General features: G+C 39.1%; 1 protein-coding gene across 2 annotated transcripts in view; it reads left to right on the top strand.

Moving 5' to 3' along the window:
* The window catches only part of TRA2A (transformer 2 alpha homolog), a 27,114-nt gene extending 13,023 nt beyond the window's left edge, over positions 1–14,091 (top strand). The window contains exons 4-7 of one of the 2 annotated variants that reach the window (XM_019534635.1): positions 11,138–11,253; positions 11,820–11,924; positions 13,130–13,197; positions 13,303–14,091. In XM_019534635.1, coding sequence (XP_019390180.1) covers positions 11,138–11,253; positions 11,820–11,924; positions 13,130–13,197; positions 13,303–13,313 — 300 coding nt within the window. In that variant the 3' untranslated portion in view covers positions 13,314–14,091. Of the gene's footprint in view, positions 1–11,137; positions 11,254–11,816; positions 11,925–13,129; positions 13,198–13,302 lie in introns of both variants that reach the window. The other variant, XM_019534626.1, reaches the window with a different exon arrangement.
* Positions 14,092–16,861: the final 2,770 nt, after the last annotated feature.

The raw sequence follows: 16,861 nt of genomic DNA, 5'->3' as shown, positions 1-16,861 counted from the left end.
ATGCCCCGATGCTTCCCATAGGGATGCATCCATTGTGTCCTGTGCCTTGCCCCAGCTGGGCAGCTCTTGACCCTGCCCCAGCCCTACCCCCTCCCTCACTATGGGGGCCTCTATCTACCCCCTCTACCCCCACCACAGACTTACCAGCCAGATGCTGCTCTCCATGCTGCCAGGCTGCATTCCTGGCTGTGTGCATGCCTGAGGCTGCACACTTGCATGCACCATTTATTTAAAGCAAAATATTGGCCACACTGGCCAAAAAAAGCCAGTTGCTGATGTCGGTTTTCCTTCTATCAGTGCCAGTACAATATGGACCAATATATTGGTGCACCTGTATTTACGACTGTTCTACACAGTTTTGCTACCTGAAAACTCCAGTATAACTGTGTACATGTAAACAGTTACATAGTTAAAAATATGTTATTTACCATCAGTCAAATTCCTTCTTTACTAGGTAGTAATTTTTGCGTCTTATCAAGCAGATGCTTTGGAATAGTAACTGGAGTTGTATGAAATGCACAAATGGCATTTTAAGAGTATCGAGGAAATTACTTTAAATGTTTTGGACATATATATTTCTCTTATATATACATTTTGAATTTTTACAGCTAAAAGTTTTACTGAACAGAAGAAGTAATTTTAAGCAGTAACTTAAACTGCTTATTTCAGATTTGTGAAGGAAAATTTCCAGCTTCTTTAAATTTCTTGAGAGAGTACCTTGTAAATGTACATGGAAGTGTTGTTTTTAGAGGTTCTTTCTGAGGCGTGTATTAGTTTTGATTATTTTTGGGTAATCCTTTAGTTTTAATTAGGAGATCACACTTCTCTTAAATTCCCATACTGAATTTCAGTGAGCTATGAGTTCAGTGCATGTATTTCTTACTTAAATGTTTCCAAAGATTGTAATAATTATAGGCCTTATTTCATAGGTTTCATAGGCATTAGGGCTGGAAGGGACCTTGCAAGATCATCAGGTCCAGGCCCCTGCCCAATGGGCAGGAAGTTGGCTGGGGTCAGATCAACCCAGCAAGATAAGCATCCAAGTGTTTCTTAAAGGTATCCAGTTGCACTTCTGGGGGAAGTCTGTTCCAGACTCTGGAAACTTTTCTTATGTCCAGTCTAAAATGATCTTACAGCAGTCTGTGAAGGTTAGACCTCGTCTTCCCTTGGGGTGCTCTGGTGAACAGCCATTCTCCCAGTGCCTGGTGTACACCCCTTATATACTCATAGGCTGCCACCAAGTCACCCCTGAGCCTTTGCTTCTCCAGGCTGAAGAGTCCTATGCCTCTCTACCTTTCCTCCATAAGGCCTGTTCTCCTGACTTTTAATCATGTGCATGGCTCTCCTCCAGACTCTGTCAAGTTTCTCCACATCCTTTCTAAAGTGTGGAGCCCAGAATTGGATCCAGTACTCCAGCTGCGGCCTCACTAAGGCCAAGTAAAGAGGGAGGATGGCTTCTTGGGTCTTGCTTCAGATGCTTTGGTAGATACAAGCCAAAGCTTTATTTGCTTTGCTGGCTGTGGCATCGCATTGGTGGCTCATGTTCATCTTGTGGTCATTTATGACCCCCAAGTCTGTCTTGGTTGTGGTGTTAGTGAATGTAGCACTGCTGAGCTTATAAGTATGGTGTGGGTTTTTTCTCTTGAAGTGGAGCAACTTGCATTTCTGTGTTGTCATCAGGTTTGGATGCACCTACCTTGTGAGCCTGTCCAAGTCGGCCTGAATCTCCAACCTATCCTCTAGCGTGACTGCACTTCCCTATAGTTTAGTGTCATCTGCAAACTTAGCCACTCCACTTCTGATACACTAATCCAGATCATTTATGAATATATTAAAGAGCACTGGTTTGAGTACTGAGCCCTGAGGGTTGGTCACCCTCTGCCATGTTGACTTGGTTCCATTGACTACTACTGTCTGGGTCTGACCACAGAGCCAGTTCCCCAACCATCGGACTATAAGGTTGTCGAGGCCACAGTTCCCCAATTTTACCACGAGGACATCATGGGAGACCAAATCAAAGGCTTTTTTGAAATCTTAAGTATATGACATCAACCTCTTCTCCTTTGTCCAGGTGATGCACCACCTAGTCATAGAAGGAAATGAGGTTGGTCAGGCAAGACATACCCACAACGAAGCCAAGTTGGCTGTCTCTCAGAACGTTGCCTTCCATTAGCCTCTTGTTGGTGATTTCATTGATTGATTGATTGATTGATTTTTAATTCCCACCCTCCATCTTTCCAGGGATTGAGATAAAACTGATTGGCCTGTAGTTCCCTGGATCTTCCATCCTTCCTCCTTTTCTTGAAGATGGGCCTTAATGCTTTGTATTAAAAATTGATTCCTTTTTAAGATTATTTTCAAATTGAAAAAATTTAGGATATTTTTATTTTGGTAGTGTAATTATAATATCAAATCAGCCTTTTATTTGAAAAATGTTGATTAGCCTTGATGCTTAATTTATCTGCATCTACCCATTGAGACCCTGCTTTAACCTCACTACATCTAGTATAAAATCTCTAAAGGAACATGGATTTCACTGAACTGTTTTAGTAGCTCTTCTCTTTTCCCTAAGCATGTCTCAGAAACCTGAGGGATCTCTAGTTTCTTTCCACTCTCTTTATGACAGGTTTTTGTGTTGGTTGGTTCTAGTCTATCACAACTTGATCATTTGCACCTGGGTTTAAGTAATCTCTGTCTTTTGTTTCCTAAGTAGGGGTTGCAGCGCTTGAGAGTGGGATTAGCCCGTACACAAATTCAGTTCTAGCACTTAGGCCAATTTTGCAAGTGGGGCTGAGAGTCCGTTGGAATTGAAATGATCTTTGGCTTTATCTGAGGTTGCCTGGATAGAATCAAAACAAACGTCGAAAACTGAATCTCTCACGGGGCAGGCTAGAAAACTGTTAATAAAAAGTCTCTTTCAAATGTTAGGTCCAGTACATTTTTTGTTTTCCTTGAAATTGTGTTAAAACTTAAGGCTTTGATGGATACTTATTTTTGCCCCTTCCCCCAAAACTTAAGGCTTTGATGGATACTTATTTTTGCCCCTTCCCCCAAGTGTTGCGTGAAATGTAAGGGATGGGCACATACTTGGGGAAGGAGAAAAAGTAAAAAGGTCTTACCCCCAAACGTATTTAACATGCTTAGTGATTTTTCATCTTTAAGAGGTATAAAAATGTTAACCTAGAGACCCCACAGTATCACATAATTATCTTTGCTTGACAGCCAGGAAATCTTAGGCATAAAGGGTTTACTGCCTTGAGGAAGATGCCCAATGTTGTTGCCAGATGTAGAGCTGGCAGATAGTAGGTTTGAGGTTTTGTAATCTAAGGCTGCTTCTATGCTGGGGTGTACCCTTTAATACAAGTAGTTGAACAATTGAAAATGTTCAGCTTCCTATTCCAGGGTAGATAGTCTTTTGTTAAAGAGGGAGGAGGGTTTTTCTGGGGTGTTCTGTTATTGGACCTGGCACAGCTATCCTGTGCGTACCTGGACAGTCTGTTTAGAGGTTTAATTTCCCTATTTTTAAAATGGAATAACTAACTGGGGATGAGAGAGTTAGATGATGATGCATTCATATGAGAGGTTTTATCCCCCCTAGATGAATGGTGACCATGCATCCCAATTTGGCTGTTACAGTCCCAGATTTCATAGGCTGGTCCCTAATGGCTGGTGAAAAGTCCTGGAATAGCAGGTATGTGGGGCGCAGTCTGGTGGGGAGGCAGAGTGGCATGATGCTCCAGACAAGCCGATGGACTGGAGCAGTGTCCATTCCAGCCTGCCTCCAGCTGCTGCTCAGATTGAGCCTGCCAGGTAGGAAGGGTGGCACTTGCTCTAGTCTGCCCACCTTGTTTCCACACTGCAGCAGTAGTGCCTGCATGCCCATCTGCCTGGCGCAGCATGCCTCCCCACCAGACTGTGCCTGGTGTCTCTGCCCACCTGTCTCTACCTGCAACAATGCCACTGACTAAGAAGGGGGAGGTGGGGACGGTTCTGAATTTATGCCTTCTGACCAGTTCCCAAGCTGGGACCAATAACACAGACTGATTTTAATCAGAATGGAAGCCTGAGGAAAAATAGGACATCCTTCACAAGGAAGTAGGATACCATCTGTAAACTAATACTAATTACTAATAAAAAGGGCTTGCAGAAGGGCCTGAAGGACTTGAGATCTTCCAGGGTGTAGGAAGGTCTTCACAGGGCCAGATGTCTGTAAAGGATGAGTGAACACCTTTTGAGTTCTGTGTACAACTTTTCTCTAAAACAGGGGTCTGAATGGGGGAGGGGGGGTATGGAATTTAAAGGAACTGCCTTGGTGACAGTTTAAAGGGGCAGCTTAACTTCCTGGTCTGTAACCTTGCCACTGAATTTGCCATTTGCTATTGGCATTCATCATGCCTTTCAGCAGCATATGGTAATTGGAGAGGGACACAGAACAAGGAGGGGATTGGAGTTGCCAGGATCAGTGATGGGGGCACAGGATTGGCAGCCTGCGGCAGCAGCCAGGCTATAAGAATCTGACCCAGCACTAGTAATAAGTTGGTAACTTTTGCTCTAAAATACTAGTTTCTATTTAAAACAAAATACTGAGATAGCTTACTCTTCACTGGATAACACTATTATTGTTTCTGAGGAAACAAGTGCCAGTGCTGAACTGAAATTTCTTAAGGCTGTAAGTATGGTGCCCTCAAAGATACAGTTTGCGTAGGATGTTAGGCAGTAAGCCTTCATGCTCTCTTCACTACTATAATTGTAAACTACTACAATTGTAAATTGTAAAACAAACTGTGCTTGCTGACAGGGGGATATGACACATGACACTTTACTGGAAGAGGAAGTGTGTTGGTTCAACCTGGCTCCCTAGCATCTATATAGATTGAATCAGCTTTAGACAAAAGCATCCAACTAGGTATTGGATAGAAGCACTGAAAAGCCCTGCTGAAATGCACAATCTATACAGACATTGGGCTAGCTGGCTCAAACTAATACAGTGCCTCTTCTGGGCATGTGCTGTGCTTGGCATCCTGAGCTTAAAGTAACTTCTGGGTTGGGGGGGGATGGTCCATGTCTGTAAGCAGCCTGTGTTACTAAATGTACACAGAGTGAAACAGTAGCTCTGGGAACCTTGAAATTTCCTCCCCCTTCACAGTTGAGGGTAGACTCTGAATCTTAAGTGTGATAGTTTTGCTGTCAGACTGGTTAGGTGCCATTGTTGGCTATGTTTGCAGATATATTTCTAATGTATTTATCTCGCAATCCTAAACTGTCTTTCAGGTTTCAGGAAGGAACACCTGCCCATCGTATCAAACTTCCATCTTCCTTCCTGAGTACTTGCAGAACATTATTGCACATTTTCAATACAAAGTCTGTAGCATTAAATGCCATTGAACACTGTCTTGTAGTTAACGCTTATTTTAACACAAATTGAAAAATCCTAAACACCTGTAGATGATGAGTTTTTACTTATTGTCATCATATTTTGGATTTTTTGGTCAGAGTTTTAGATGGTCATAGACGCAGATTTTGAAATTGTAATTTTGATGACTGTGTTTATGCCTGTGGATCAATTTCCAAAGCAGGGTTGCAAGCTCCACAGAAAATCATATGTAGCAAATTGGCTTGCACTGGAAGTGATATTGCTGTAAAAAAAAAAAAAAAAAAAAAAAAAAAATCAGGAATGTTTGGTAAAATCACAGAATAAGTCCCTCCATTTTGGCTTTTGATGTTGCTATTCCATGATATAGCCAGAGTTGAAGGTGCAACACTACTACAGTGAAATCAGTCATTCCTGATGAATAGGAAAAGAGAGTTCCTCCTAAAGTTCTCATGGAGTACTGTATTCTATCTTCTCCCCTACCTTTTGAAGCTAGCCAAAATTGCAAGACGAAATAGTACTGTTACTAAAAAGGTTATTTTAGTGGAGTTCTCACTGCTTGAACTTGGCAGTCTTATTTCACAGCTCATCCTCTATAAAGCATGGCTGCCTCAGTTGCATGTGTCGTGTGTGCTTTGCTTTGCAAAGCTGTTATGAGCGCCTTCTGCATGCTTTTTTTTCAAACCATTACTGATCAAAATTTCCATGGAATTTGCAACTAAATTCTAGTTGTGGTTTCCAAAGAATACCCAAATTATTCCAGCTGTGAGAATATTATTTTCTGGATGTTTTTTGCATTTTTAAAGAGCCAAAAGACATGCAATCTATATCACTATATTACTTAATATAGTTACATATACAGTTATATAAATTAACATTGTATATGTTTTGTTATATGTAATGTTTTATGTTGAACATGATAATTTATGCAGATGCTTATAGTCTGTGTCTGTTAAATTTAGTCTTGGATAATGGCCTGTTTTTGTGACTTGTATCTGGTCATTAAGTTGACAGTCCCTGAATTTACCAGACTTGCAGAAGGTTCCTTCTGGGAGACATTTGTATTAAAGAGAAAAATCAGTTCAGTAATAATTTTCTTTTGAAGATGCTTCAGAGGATTGATATTCCATCTTAAAATTATACCAGAGAAACATTAGTGTATTTTTTGTGGCATACTGAAATCTTTTTTTACTGAAATATCTCGATGGATTTTCATCCTACTACTCTGGGGCTTGGTGTCTTCTTGGATCCATAATTACCACAGGCACTGTGTATCACAGGAAAAATATGTAAAAATATGCATTGTTGACAAAAAATATATATATGTAGCACTAGAAAGCCACCTGCTTAACCTTTAGCTAAAACGCATCATGGTGCTTCAATAATAAAATATTACAAATAGATGTTTCCTCACTAGAACCTCAACTACAGTATCTACGTTTTGGTAATAAAAATATAAGAAAACTCATTGCACGTAGAACTTGGATAATTTAGGACATTATATGGGATTAGTGGTGGCAATAGACACCATCATTGGCAGTCTAAGCAAAGGCACCCAGGAGTGTTCAAGTGTGGTTTGAATTACTTCCTTGTCCCATAGAGATCATTTGTCTAAGTAAATAACAGCATATTGATTCAAACATGACAAAGTGTGAACTTGACATGTTGCTAGATGTTTTGTCCTGTAGATGGAGCACTTCAAAGTTATTAGTGCATCACCTTTTAAATCCCAGATGACCAGAAAAATATTCTGACTTCATTTTGTAAATCAAAACATTGAAACTAACTGTTCTCCACAGTGCTGGCATGTGGGTGTATTCAGAAATAAATTTATAATGATATTTACTTAATTCTTCATGCTGATTGTCCAGAGTGCTTAAAAACTGTGTTCACCACTACAGTCTTAAAAAAAAATTCTAAACACAAAACTGTTGATGTGCTAAAAGAGGTCAAAAGAGCAGTAGACTTGTGGGATTCATTTTAGAAGATAGTGAACTATCCTGAAATTCTTATTCATTGATATGCTTAACAAGTATTAAATTTTTTTTAAAGTATAAAAATTCTGGTATCTAGCAGTCCATATTTTTCTACCATAGTTTTCAAATTCTTAAAGTCTTTTTAAAAGAATAAAGATCCTTTGACAGGTTGTTTTACCACAGAAATTAAGAAGCAAATTAGCATCTTAGAACAATCTATTTATTACCATAACTACCTAAACCAGAGCAGGAACCTAATTTATTGTTCAGTGGAAATTAAATTCTGAATTTGACTTCCCCAGGTTACTTTGAGAAAAGAGGCACTTTCTTCGGATATTTAATTTTGCATACATCCTATTCAAATTGTAATGAAAGCTTTTGAACAGTGTATTGCTTTTACAAAAGTATTGTTTTTAGTTCATCTGTCCTTATTCCTATTGTATTTTATTATCCTATTGTTTGAATTGCATGGCTTCTTTGTGGGAGTGCTTACAACCTAGGAAGGTCTCTGGCTTCTGTTTTCTCATAATAGCAACACTTTTCATGTAAGTAATCTTTTTAGGGATTAAAAATAAATGTACAGGAATTTCCATCTGTTCCCAAAACTAATAACTACTGTTGATGGTTTAAACATTTTATTTTTCAGGGTAATGTCCCTGCAACTATGTAAATTAAGTATGCTTTGCACCTGCCTCATTGGTTTCACAGCAGTTATTGCTTCACTAAGTTGACAGTACTACATAGCAGTTTGAGATGCTATAACAGCTTCATATTTAAGGTGGATGGAGTTTCATTTGAAACCTACAGTATAGTTACCATAACTGTTAAATCTTTATGAAAGATGTTGACAGCTTCACAAGTTACAGCCTTCCTATCTACTGTCCAGGTGCAAGACACTTCATCAGCATTAGCCTTCTCACAGTTTTTACCAGCATGCTCCAAACCTCTCTTGGAGGTTCTTCCTGGGGTGGAAAAGCTGACTGATAGCTTGTGCCTCTGTAGAATTCTTGGCCACTTAGCTGATACTTTCACTTAGAATAGCAAATATAATAACATTTTTATGTGTATATTAGTCCACTAGGGTGGTGACAAAATACCAACTTGATGTTATGGTCAGTACTGATTTGTTCCAGAATTAAAACAGTACTTTTAAAGTCTCATTCTTGTGCTTCCTTGTCCTCTGCCAAGTTGCAGAAACATGGTCTTATTATATTTAAAAAAAAAAAAAAAATTCCCAATGGAATTTTCAGGAAAAGCTAAAAATGTGTTCTAGAAATCCCATCTTGCACCATTTTGCAAAGTCATTTTAATTTCAGCTTGATTACAACACAGAAGTTTATCTGATAGAAAATCCATATTGAAATAAAAATGGACAAATCAGCAGCTAAATGCAACATACTAAGCTTCTAAAAAGATAATGGATTAACATGAATATTCAAGTTTTTTTTCTCTTAAATTTGGAGTGCACTGATGTTTTTTTCTCCCACCTTCTGCACCCCTCACCCCATATTTTAACAGGGGGACTTTTACCCTTTTGACTCAAAAGTTTTAAACAAAATGTAGCCCCCTCCCCCCCCTTTCCCAAATTTGATACATGGATGGTGTAAGTATCTTTGCAAATAGTTTGCTTTCTACAGTGGTTTTAAATTGATTTCATTTTGTTTTGAGGAACTTTCCTAGACAGGTATTTTAATGTCTTAATTCATATATATACTTAGAGTAAAAAGTAAATGGAAATGAATTTTGAAAGCAACACCTCAACCTAGTTGCAACAATATATACAAACTTTGTTTTAAGGTATAGAAATAAACAAACTGCCATTCCCAGTGCATGTTTTATGTGTGCTGTAAGTACATGCAAACAAGTTTAATCCTGCTGTTTCACCTGTGGGTTGCATGAAAGCAGGCAAGGAAACAAGCTTGCAAAGAACCATTTGTTAAGTCATCTTGCAACAGTTTTTACATGTCACAGCTTCTAAAACATTGTATAAACTTATCTTTCTTAGCTCTCCACGGTTTAGAGTAGAGCAGTTTGTTTTTCTTAAGACATCTGTGAAAGGAGTGGCTAGCAGCTGAATGAGAAGTGGGAGTGTTGGAGTGGGGGTAGAACATTTAAGTATTTTCTGGTGTCCTTTGGGGAAGTTTGCTCTTAATTTTCTTGGGGGCTGGTCTTTCATTACAAGTTGCCCCAAGACTTTATGGATAATGAGCTATAAAACTAAATAATACAGAATTGTGTTTTGTGTAAGGGATTCAAGACAGTAAGAGATGATTGTTCCTGTATATCAAACCCAGTAGCTATTTTGTTGTGTTCGAGTGGAAATCACTAGGTGGCAATATAATCTAGAGTTAAGCAGCATTAGTAAAATTTGGATGCTCTAGTGGAGAACTCTGTGTCATGTCCAGTTTGAGGATAGAAATGCTGGCCACATTATTGCAGGGTTGGTTGTAGCCATGTTGGTCTAAGGCCATAGGCAGACAATGTTTTTTGGGTAGATGTGATATATTTTATTAGACCAACTAAACAGTTGGGAAAAAGTTCTTTGCAAACTTTCAGGCATTGCTGTACCTAAACTCCTGTGGTCCTGGGCAGACTTTTAGTATTGGCCCCCATTTGCCAGAGATGATGATAACAATCATTAATTTCATCATATTCAGGCCCCCTTTCTCTCTGGGTACTGGGCAACCACCCTGTTCACCCATGCTTGTGTCCAGCCCTGCTTTTGGGCACAAACACCCTTCAAGCATTGGGAGACTACTGCATTATTGTAGATTTGTGTTGCATTAAGTTTAGCATTAAATGATAAGGGTATTTTTGGTCAGGCAAGGGCCTTAAAAAAAAAAAATGTTTCTCAATCCCGTTTTGTTTTAGCAAGTTACAATTCTAGTTGCTTTCTGTCTGCAAACAAAAATGTTTAATCAGGGAGCAGCAGGTTAGTGTGCTGTGTTGGTCTTTGCAGCCATATAATGAGAATGCACTTTGTGCTGATTTGCAATAAAAAACTTCGTAGGGTTGCAAGGCTTTTGCTTATTTTACATGAGAAGGAAAATACCTTTGATATCAGGCAAACGAAAGGTCCATGTTAACTGCTCCATATATGCATCCTCAAGCGCCCATTACAGCGGAAAACTCAATCGTGTAAAAGGGGCCAGAAGTTGTTTGCAAATATAACAAATGGACTGAAGAGAGCGGAACCGCCTTTTCTTCCAGCTCAACTCGCTTGTCCAGAGGTTGAGTCCTGCAGAAGCACATTCCGTCTCAAGCGGAGCGAGCCCTGCTTTGCAGGCTTGGGCATGGGGCGAAGGGCCATTGTATCGATGGAGCAGGGGCTGTGCGAGCCGGGCAGGCGCGGGGCGGCCGAGGCGCGCGCTGCGCCGCCGGGGCTGGGGCGGAAGGTTGTCATTAGGTATCCATGTAGGCTGAACCCGCCATTTTATTAAGCTCTGGAGTAGGTCCTTGTAAGGGAGATGGCAGGAGGCTGGGAGAGCATGAAATGGCAGCCGACTAGCAGTAATCTGGCCATATGCACCCTAGAGGAAGCCCCCGCATTGCACGGCTACGGAGCCGGCCCGCCCCCGGGGCAGAGCAGGCGCAGGGGAGGATGCCGCTTGCTCCGCGCCCCGGGTGCTGCCCGAGGAGCGTGGGCGCGGCGAGCGCAGCGCTGCCGCGCGGCGCGGCGCGGCCCAGCCCTGGCCGCGGGGGGCACTGGCAGGCGGCAGGAAGGGATGTGTTCTCGGTCGGGATCCCTGCGCTGCAGCTCGGGTCGGTAACGTGCCCGTCTCCCCTGCAGGCGATGGAGCATGCGAACGGCATGGAGTTGGACGGCCGCAGGATCCGGGTGGATTACTCCATCACCAAGCGAGCGCACACGCCCACCCCCGGGATCTACATGGGCAGACCCACACAGTAAGGATTTGACTCTTGTTATGTAAATGGCATCAGATCGGCGTGGAGCAAGTATCTTAACTACAGCGCATGGAGTTAAACTGCGGATACTCAGCAGCCTTTTTTACTAGAAGGGAATCTTTCTTTTGGTTTGGGGTTTTCCTCCGTTGGTTGGTTGGTTAGTTAATTGGTTTGGTTTAGTTACAGTTGTCTTCTAAATTACTCTTAAGAGACTTAAGTCCTTCTCTAGTATAACTAGTATTATGTGGATTTTTCCAAAAGTCTCATAATGCCACCTGAAAAATACTTAAAATAAACTGCAAAATATCCTTTATCCATCCCAACCGTTGAACCCTATTCAGTCAGTAAGGGAGAGTTAGGTACCTAATACCATTGTGGATCTGAGTCTTAATGTGTGTTCCTAAGCCCAACAGAAAAGTTGGGTTATTGAGTCTGACACAGAATATTTGGGGAAGGATTGCCACTGAAGAAAATGTTTTGACTTTCAGAGTTATCATTTGCAAGAGAAGCAGATTACTATACTTGCATTGTACTTGTGTGTGTGTTTGTTTGATTTTAACTAGCAGTGGAGGTGGCGGTGGTGGAGGAGCAGGTCGGCGTCGCGATTCCTATTATGACAGAGGGTACGACAGAGGATATGATAGATATGAAGAATATGATTACCGGTACAGGTAACTAGGTTTTCAATAATAACATGCTCTTAAGTATGGTGCTTTTGGGGGGGCACTTGTAGTACCAGCAGGAAGCTAGTATCTTTAAAATAAACTGCATGCCAAAAAATGCTTTGTAGACAGAACCTTACTGTAGATGAAGAATGTGGGGAGATTTTTTTTTAAAGATCTGCTATGTGCAGTATAATGCTTTCAAGGTTTCTGTAATTACTAGTACAAATTAGAAAAATGATCCCATCTTTATTTCTGTAGGGGAATAGAATGATGCCATGCTGATGAGGAGGAGCTGGGTGGGAAAGAGTAAGATCTTGAGAGAACAGTTCCCTTCAAATAGCACTTGGAAAGCAGCTGATGAAAAGTCCTATGTGAAAGAAGTATATGAGCAGTGTCACTCAAGTAATTGTTAAATGCTGTGGTTAGAGTAATTTGCTTTTCGAAGTGCTGGATGCAGCAGTTCCTTTCATTCTTGTGTGGAGCATGAATTCCACTACCTTTCTCGGAAGTGGCCTGTAAAAGGCAAAAGACTTGAAAAAATCAGAGTAATCAAACTTCACCAAGTTAAATTGGTTGGTTGCTGATGAGCAAACTTAACAGAGCCTTTATTTTCAGAGAAGAAAGATGGGAGAAAGGAGAGTAGGAGTAGAGTCTAATGTAATGCAAAGATGTTAAATTGGAGAGGGGAGAAATTTAAAGTTAAAATTATAATACATGTAAATAGAGGAAAATGGAAAACATGCAATATTTTAGAACAAAACAACACTGAAGGGTAAGTCCATGTCAGATACTGTTTAAAAAATCTTGCTTCTTCATCCTTTGTCTGAAATGTGTGGTTATTTTGAGGTTCTGCAGGTATACAGCCTCAAGCACTGTATAAGGTAGAAAGAAGTAGTTTAACAGTGTTATTCTGAAGGCAGCGTAGAATTTATTTAGAACCTCTGCTTTCTGCAGGTCCATTCATAGTATCTGACAAAGTAATTTGTTACTTGGGAAAGTTCATACTTCTCTGAACTAGTTAGCTTATAAGGTATTGCTCTGCCCTGCCTTTGCTCCTTAAATATATCATAGCAAGTTACAGTCAGCATAAAAGAAAATCATCCATACAGTCCAAGCCTGTAAGACAGATTTGGTCCTTCACTACTGAAATAAGTAAATGTTTAAAAAAAAAAAAAAATCATAACCAAACTCAAATTTTATTTACTTCAAAGGAGACGATCACCTTCACCTTACTATAGCCGCTATCGATCGCGATCAAGATCCCGTTCATATAGCCCAAGTAAGTATTTGTCATCAGGTTATTAATCTGTTATAGTGTTTGAGCTTGACAAATGAGAAATCATGTGGACTTGATTGTTATAGTAACACTGCCTTCTCTTTCCAGGACGCTACTGAAGACCAGAAGAGGTGCAGTTGAAGATGAGATTTTTAAATACCAAGTTCAGATCTTAGCTTCCCCCTTTGCCAACCTTCCCTTCCCTGCCCACCCAAAGCTCTCTTAAAGATCTTTGGTTTATTTGGAATATGCATATTTTCAGTTGAAGTATTGCAGTTTTCCATCCTTCTGAAAATGTAATTGTTGTAGTTTTGTGTAGTTAAACATCTTAAGCAAAACTAAATAGGAAACCCAAAGTATTGATACATTTTGTAAGTCATTCTGGTTTTGTTTTTAAAATAATTGGACTCCTGCCTAATCAAATAAGAAGAGAGCAATGATATGTTTAGAGCTTGCATGTCATATGTAATATACACATTCAGATGCTTTAATATAAAACTGTTTCCACAATACTTGTTAAATCTTTCTGTTGAAATGTTTGCCTGTTACTTTTGAAAAATACATTACGGCTTTGACCTTTTTCTGTAAGGACAGGTTTCTTTTAGTCATGAACCAGAGGATTTCTTGTCAAATTAGTCGCTTTGAGTGTAAAATATTAAAACTGTAGAGAGAATTTTGGTTTTATTTCTTTGGGGAAAAAAACAGATTCTTGTATGCTGAAAATTCTGGCAGTGTTTTCTAAAGATTTAGACTGCTACAACAGTGAACACCATTTAGAGTTAAAATTCTTGCAAATCTGTTTTTTGTTGTTGTTGTATTCAGTTTAATGTTTCCCCCAAAATCAGTGCAGGGAAAAAACTATTTATTGAACGTAGCAATTAAATAATTTGCTGTTCATATAGAACAAAATCCTTTTGGTATTGCAGTGATGGTCAGGCAAGTTCTAGTTTCCAATCTTTTTGGAGTTAGCAGTATGGATGGAAACATTACCGTTACATGAGCCTCTTCTTCCTCAATAAAAGTTAATTCCACCCAGATGGATTTTCCTGTTGTCTTCTTTGTTTTTACAGGTGACTTGGATCAAGTGTCGCTTGATTTTAATGGAATTAAAACTAGTGTTCATTTTGTGTTTCCAGAGTCTTATTTGGTACTGTTACTTAAGGATAAGAACCAGTTTTTAATTACCCTATAGCTGCTAATTTGTGCCCCTGTGTATACTAAGTTGTGAAGTTTTGGCCTAAGAAGATGTAATAATGCATGTAATCCTTATGTTAACAACTGGATAAATTGTCTGTTTTAAATACCTATCTACTGGTAAATAGTTTTTACTGTAACAAGGTTTGTATTTTTTGTTTTGATGTATCGAGCTATTATCTTTCATGCTAATTTATACTGTTAATACTAATACTAACTTAAGTATCTGATAGAATTGTTTTTAAACTAAAGTGTTCCAGTTCCATCCTTCCTTCCTGGATTGTAAATCGGAAATGAAAGCCATAATTACTGCTTTGGATAACAAATGGTGACTTGTTTTTGTTTCTCACCTTCTGTGATCAGTAATAAATTCAGCATCCTTTCTCTTCATAGCATGGGCTGTGTGCATTAAGCATTTTGTAGGCAAGAAAATGCCTTATTTGTGATTTGCCAGTAGGGGAAGAGACTTGTATTGTAAAACATACTTTGACTAAAGAAATTGTTTATATGGATAAGCAATACTCCATAATAACCCTTAATATGTAGACTAGTGATCTACAGGTGATCCACAGTAACCTTAGTGTTTCATATGATCTGAAAATCTGTCTCTATATAATGAGGTAGAGAGAGAGTCTAAACTTGGGAATACAGCATTGGGAGGGAAAAGCTAACTATTCTGCATAACAAGATTAATGGAATTCTGTGTCCAGTTCAGACCCATAAGTGTTAAAAAGTTCCTGAAAAAAATTAGTACAAATGTGATATACAAAGATTAAGGGCTGGAAAAGATCTCTTACAATGAGAGATTTGGAACACTTTTAGTTATAAGATTGAGGGGACTTCATTAAAGGTTATAAATATTTGGGGGGGGAGAAGATTCCAGGGAAGGCTCTCTTAATCTAGTGGGAAATAGTATAACAAGACAATAGCTATTAAATAAAGTTAGTCAGATTAGAACAAGAATTAAGACTTTTGCAACTAGCATAATTAAACATTGAAACAACCTATCATGGAAAAAGGTGTCATCTTCATTTATAAATCGTCAGATCAAGACTGAGTAACTGGATTAAATTCTCTGGATGCTATTATCAAGAAGATTGGATGGTCCTGTCTGCTTTGTGGGGAAAGAATATTCTGCCTGTGCATGAAATTAGTATTGTATTAGGTGGTGTACTGCTGTGTTTAACTCTTTCCCTGTATAGCTCCTTACCTGCTTTGCTCTGGGAATTGCAGCTCATTTTTGTCAATTTCTGCCTGTGAGGAAAGGCAGTTGCATGCTTAGTCTTCTAAACAGGAAAACTGTCCATGGTCCTTGGAGTGTGTGTATATGCATTCTACTCATGTGGCTAGCACCGTCATCAGCTTCAAGTACAGTGGGTATGTACATACCTGCAGCTGTAATATGCTTACAGCGTGGAAGCACGCCATCAATAGCTTGAAAGAACAATCTGCAGGAATGAGTTCTGTTGCTTTCCAAGTCTGAAACTTCTTTAAAATGATGAGACCTGAAGAAAAATGTTGCATTTGCAAGCTTGTTTAAATCTATCCCAACCATGCAGTTGGTCCAGTAAAATACCACCCACAAAAATCCTTGTTTCCATGCATATTTTCTGGACCATCATGGCTATAACGTCATTCAACACTATCAAAGCGGGTACTAGCAACTTTTTTTTACTTGAAGCTTGGTTGCTGTACCTAGGATGTTGCAAGATTTAAAAAAAAAAAAAGAAAAAAAAAAGGCTTTCACCTATGCTACAGTCTGCACATTAAATAAGTAACAGTGAGACTAGGGAAGTTCTATATTGTAGTAGTATATATGTGTTTTTCTCATGATTTGATTTTATTTTTAACTACTTATATAGGCCATTAATATTTTATCTAGTCAAAATAGTACTGTATAGTACAAAATAATACTAAGTCAACACTAGTCTTGCTTGGATAACTTTAACACATTAAAGGTACCTATTACTGGCTAACTATAAAAGTTTACATACTTCTGTTCCTTTTTGTATTTAATTCAGTTTGTTTTATCTTTAGTACATGAGCAGGGCCAGAGCAATTTGAAATGAACGTCTCCAAAGAAATAGTCTTACATCATAACTAAAACGTCAGTTAACACCAAGCTTCATTCATCTGTCATGTGCGCTAAAAAGATACTTAGGTTAACAATAGCATTATGGACCAGATGTTTGGACACAGACTGAATTCTTCATGGATTTTTGCCTTGCAGATTTTGGGCCTGAAATTTAATTTTTCCTTTAAAATAATCCAAAAGTGTCTTTTTTTTTTCCTTTTCTTTTTTTTTTTGGTCATCATTTTATTTAAGGATCCTAGACCAATTTTTTAAAATTTTGGTTATGCGTCAAGCACCCTTCTTTTAAGCATTAGCTTGACTAATATGGGAGCATAGGGAAAGAAAAAATAGGGGTCAGTGATGCTCAGGGACAGTTGTTTAATAGCAAAACAGTGAAGA

This window comes from Crocodylus porosus, unplaced genomic scaffold (genome assembly GCF_001723895.1).
Source record: "Crocodylus porosus isolate Cpor-Errol unplaced genomic scaffold, CroPor_comp1, whole genome shotgun sequence".
NCBI lineage: Eukaryota > Metazoa > Chordata > Crocodylia > Crocodylidae > Crocodylus > Crocodylus porosus.
Note: the sequence above shows the minus strand (reverse complement) of the source record. Positions and strands in the feature narration are given on the sequence as shown.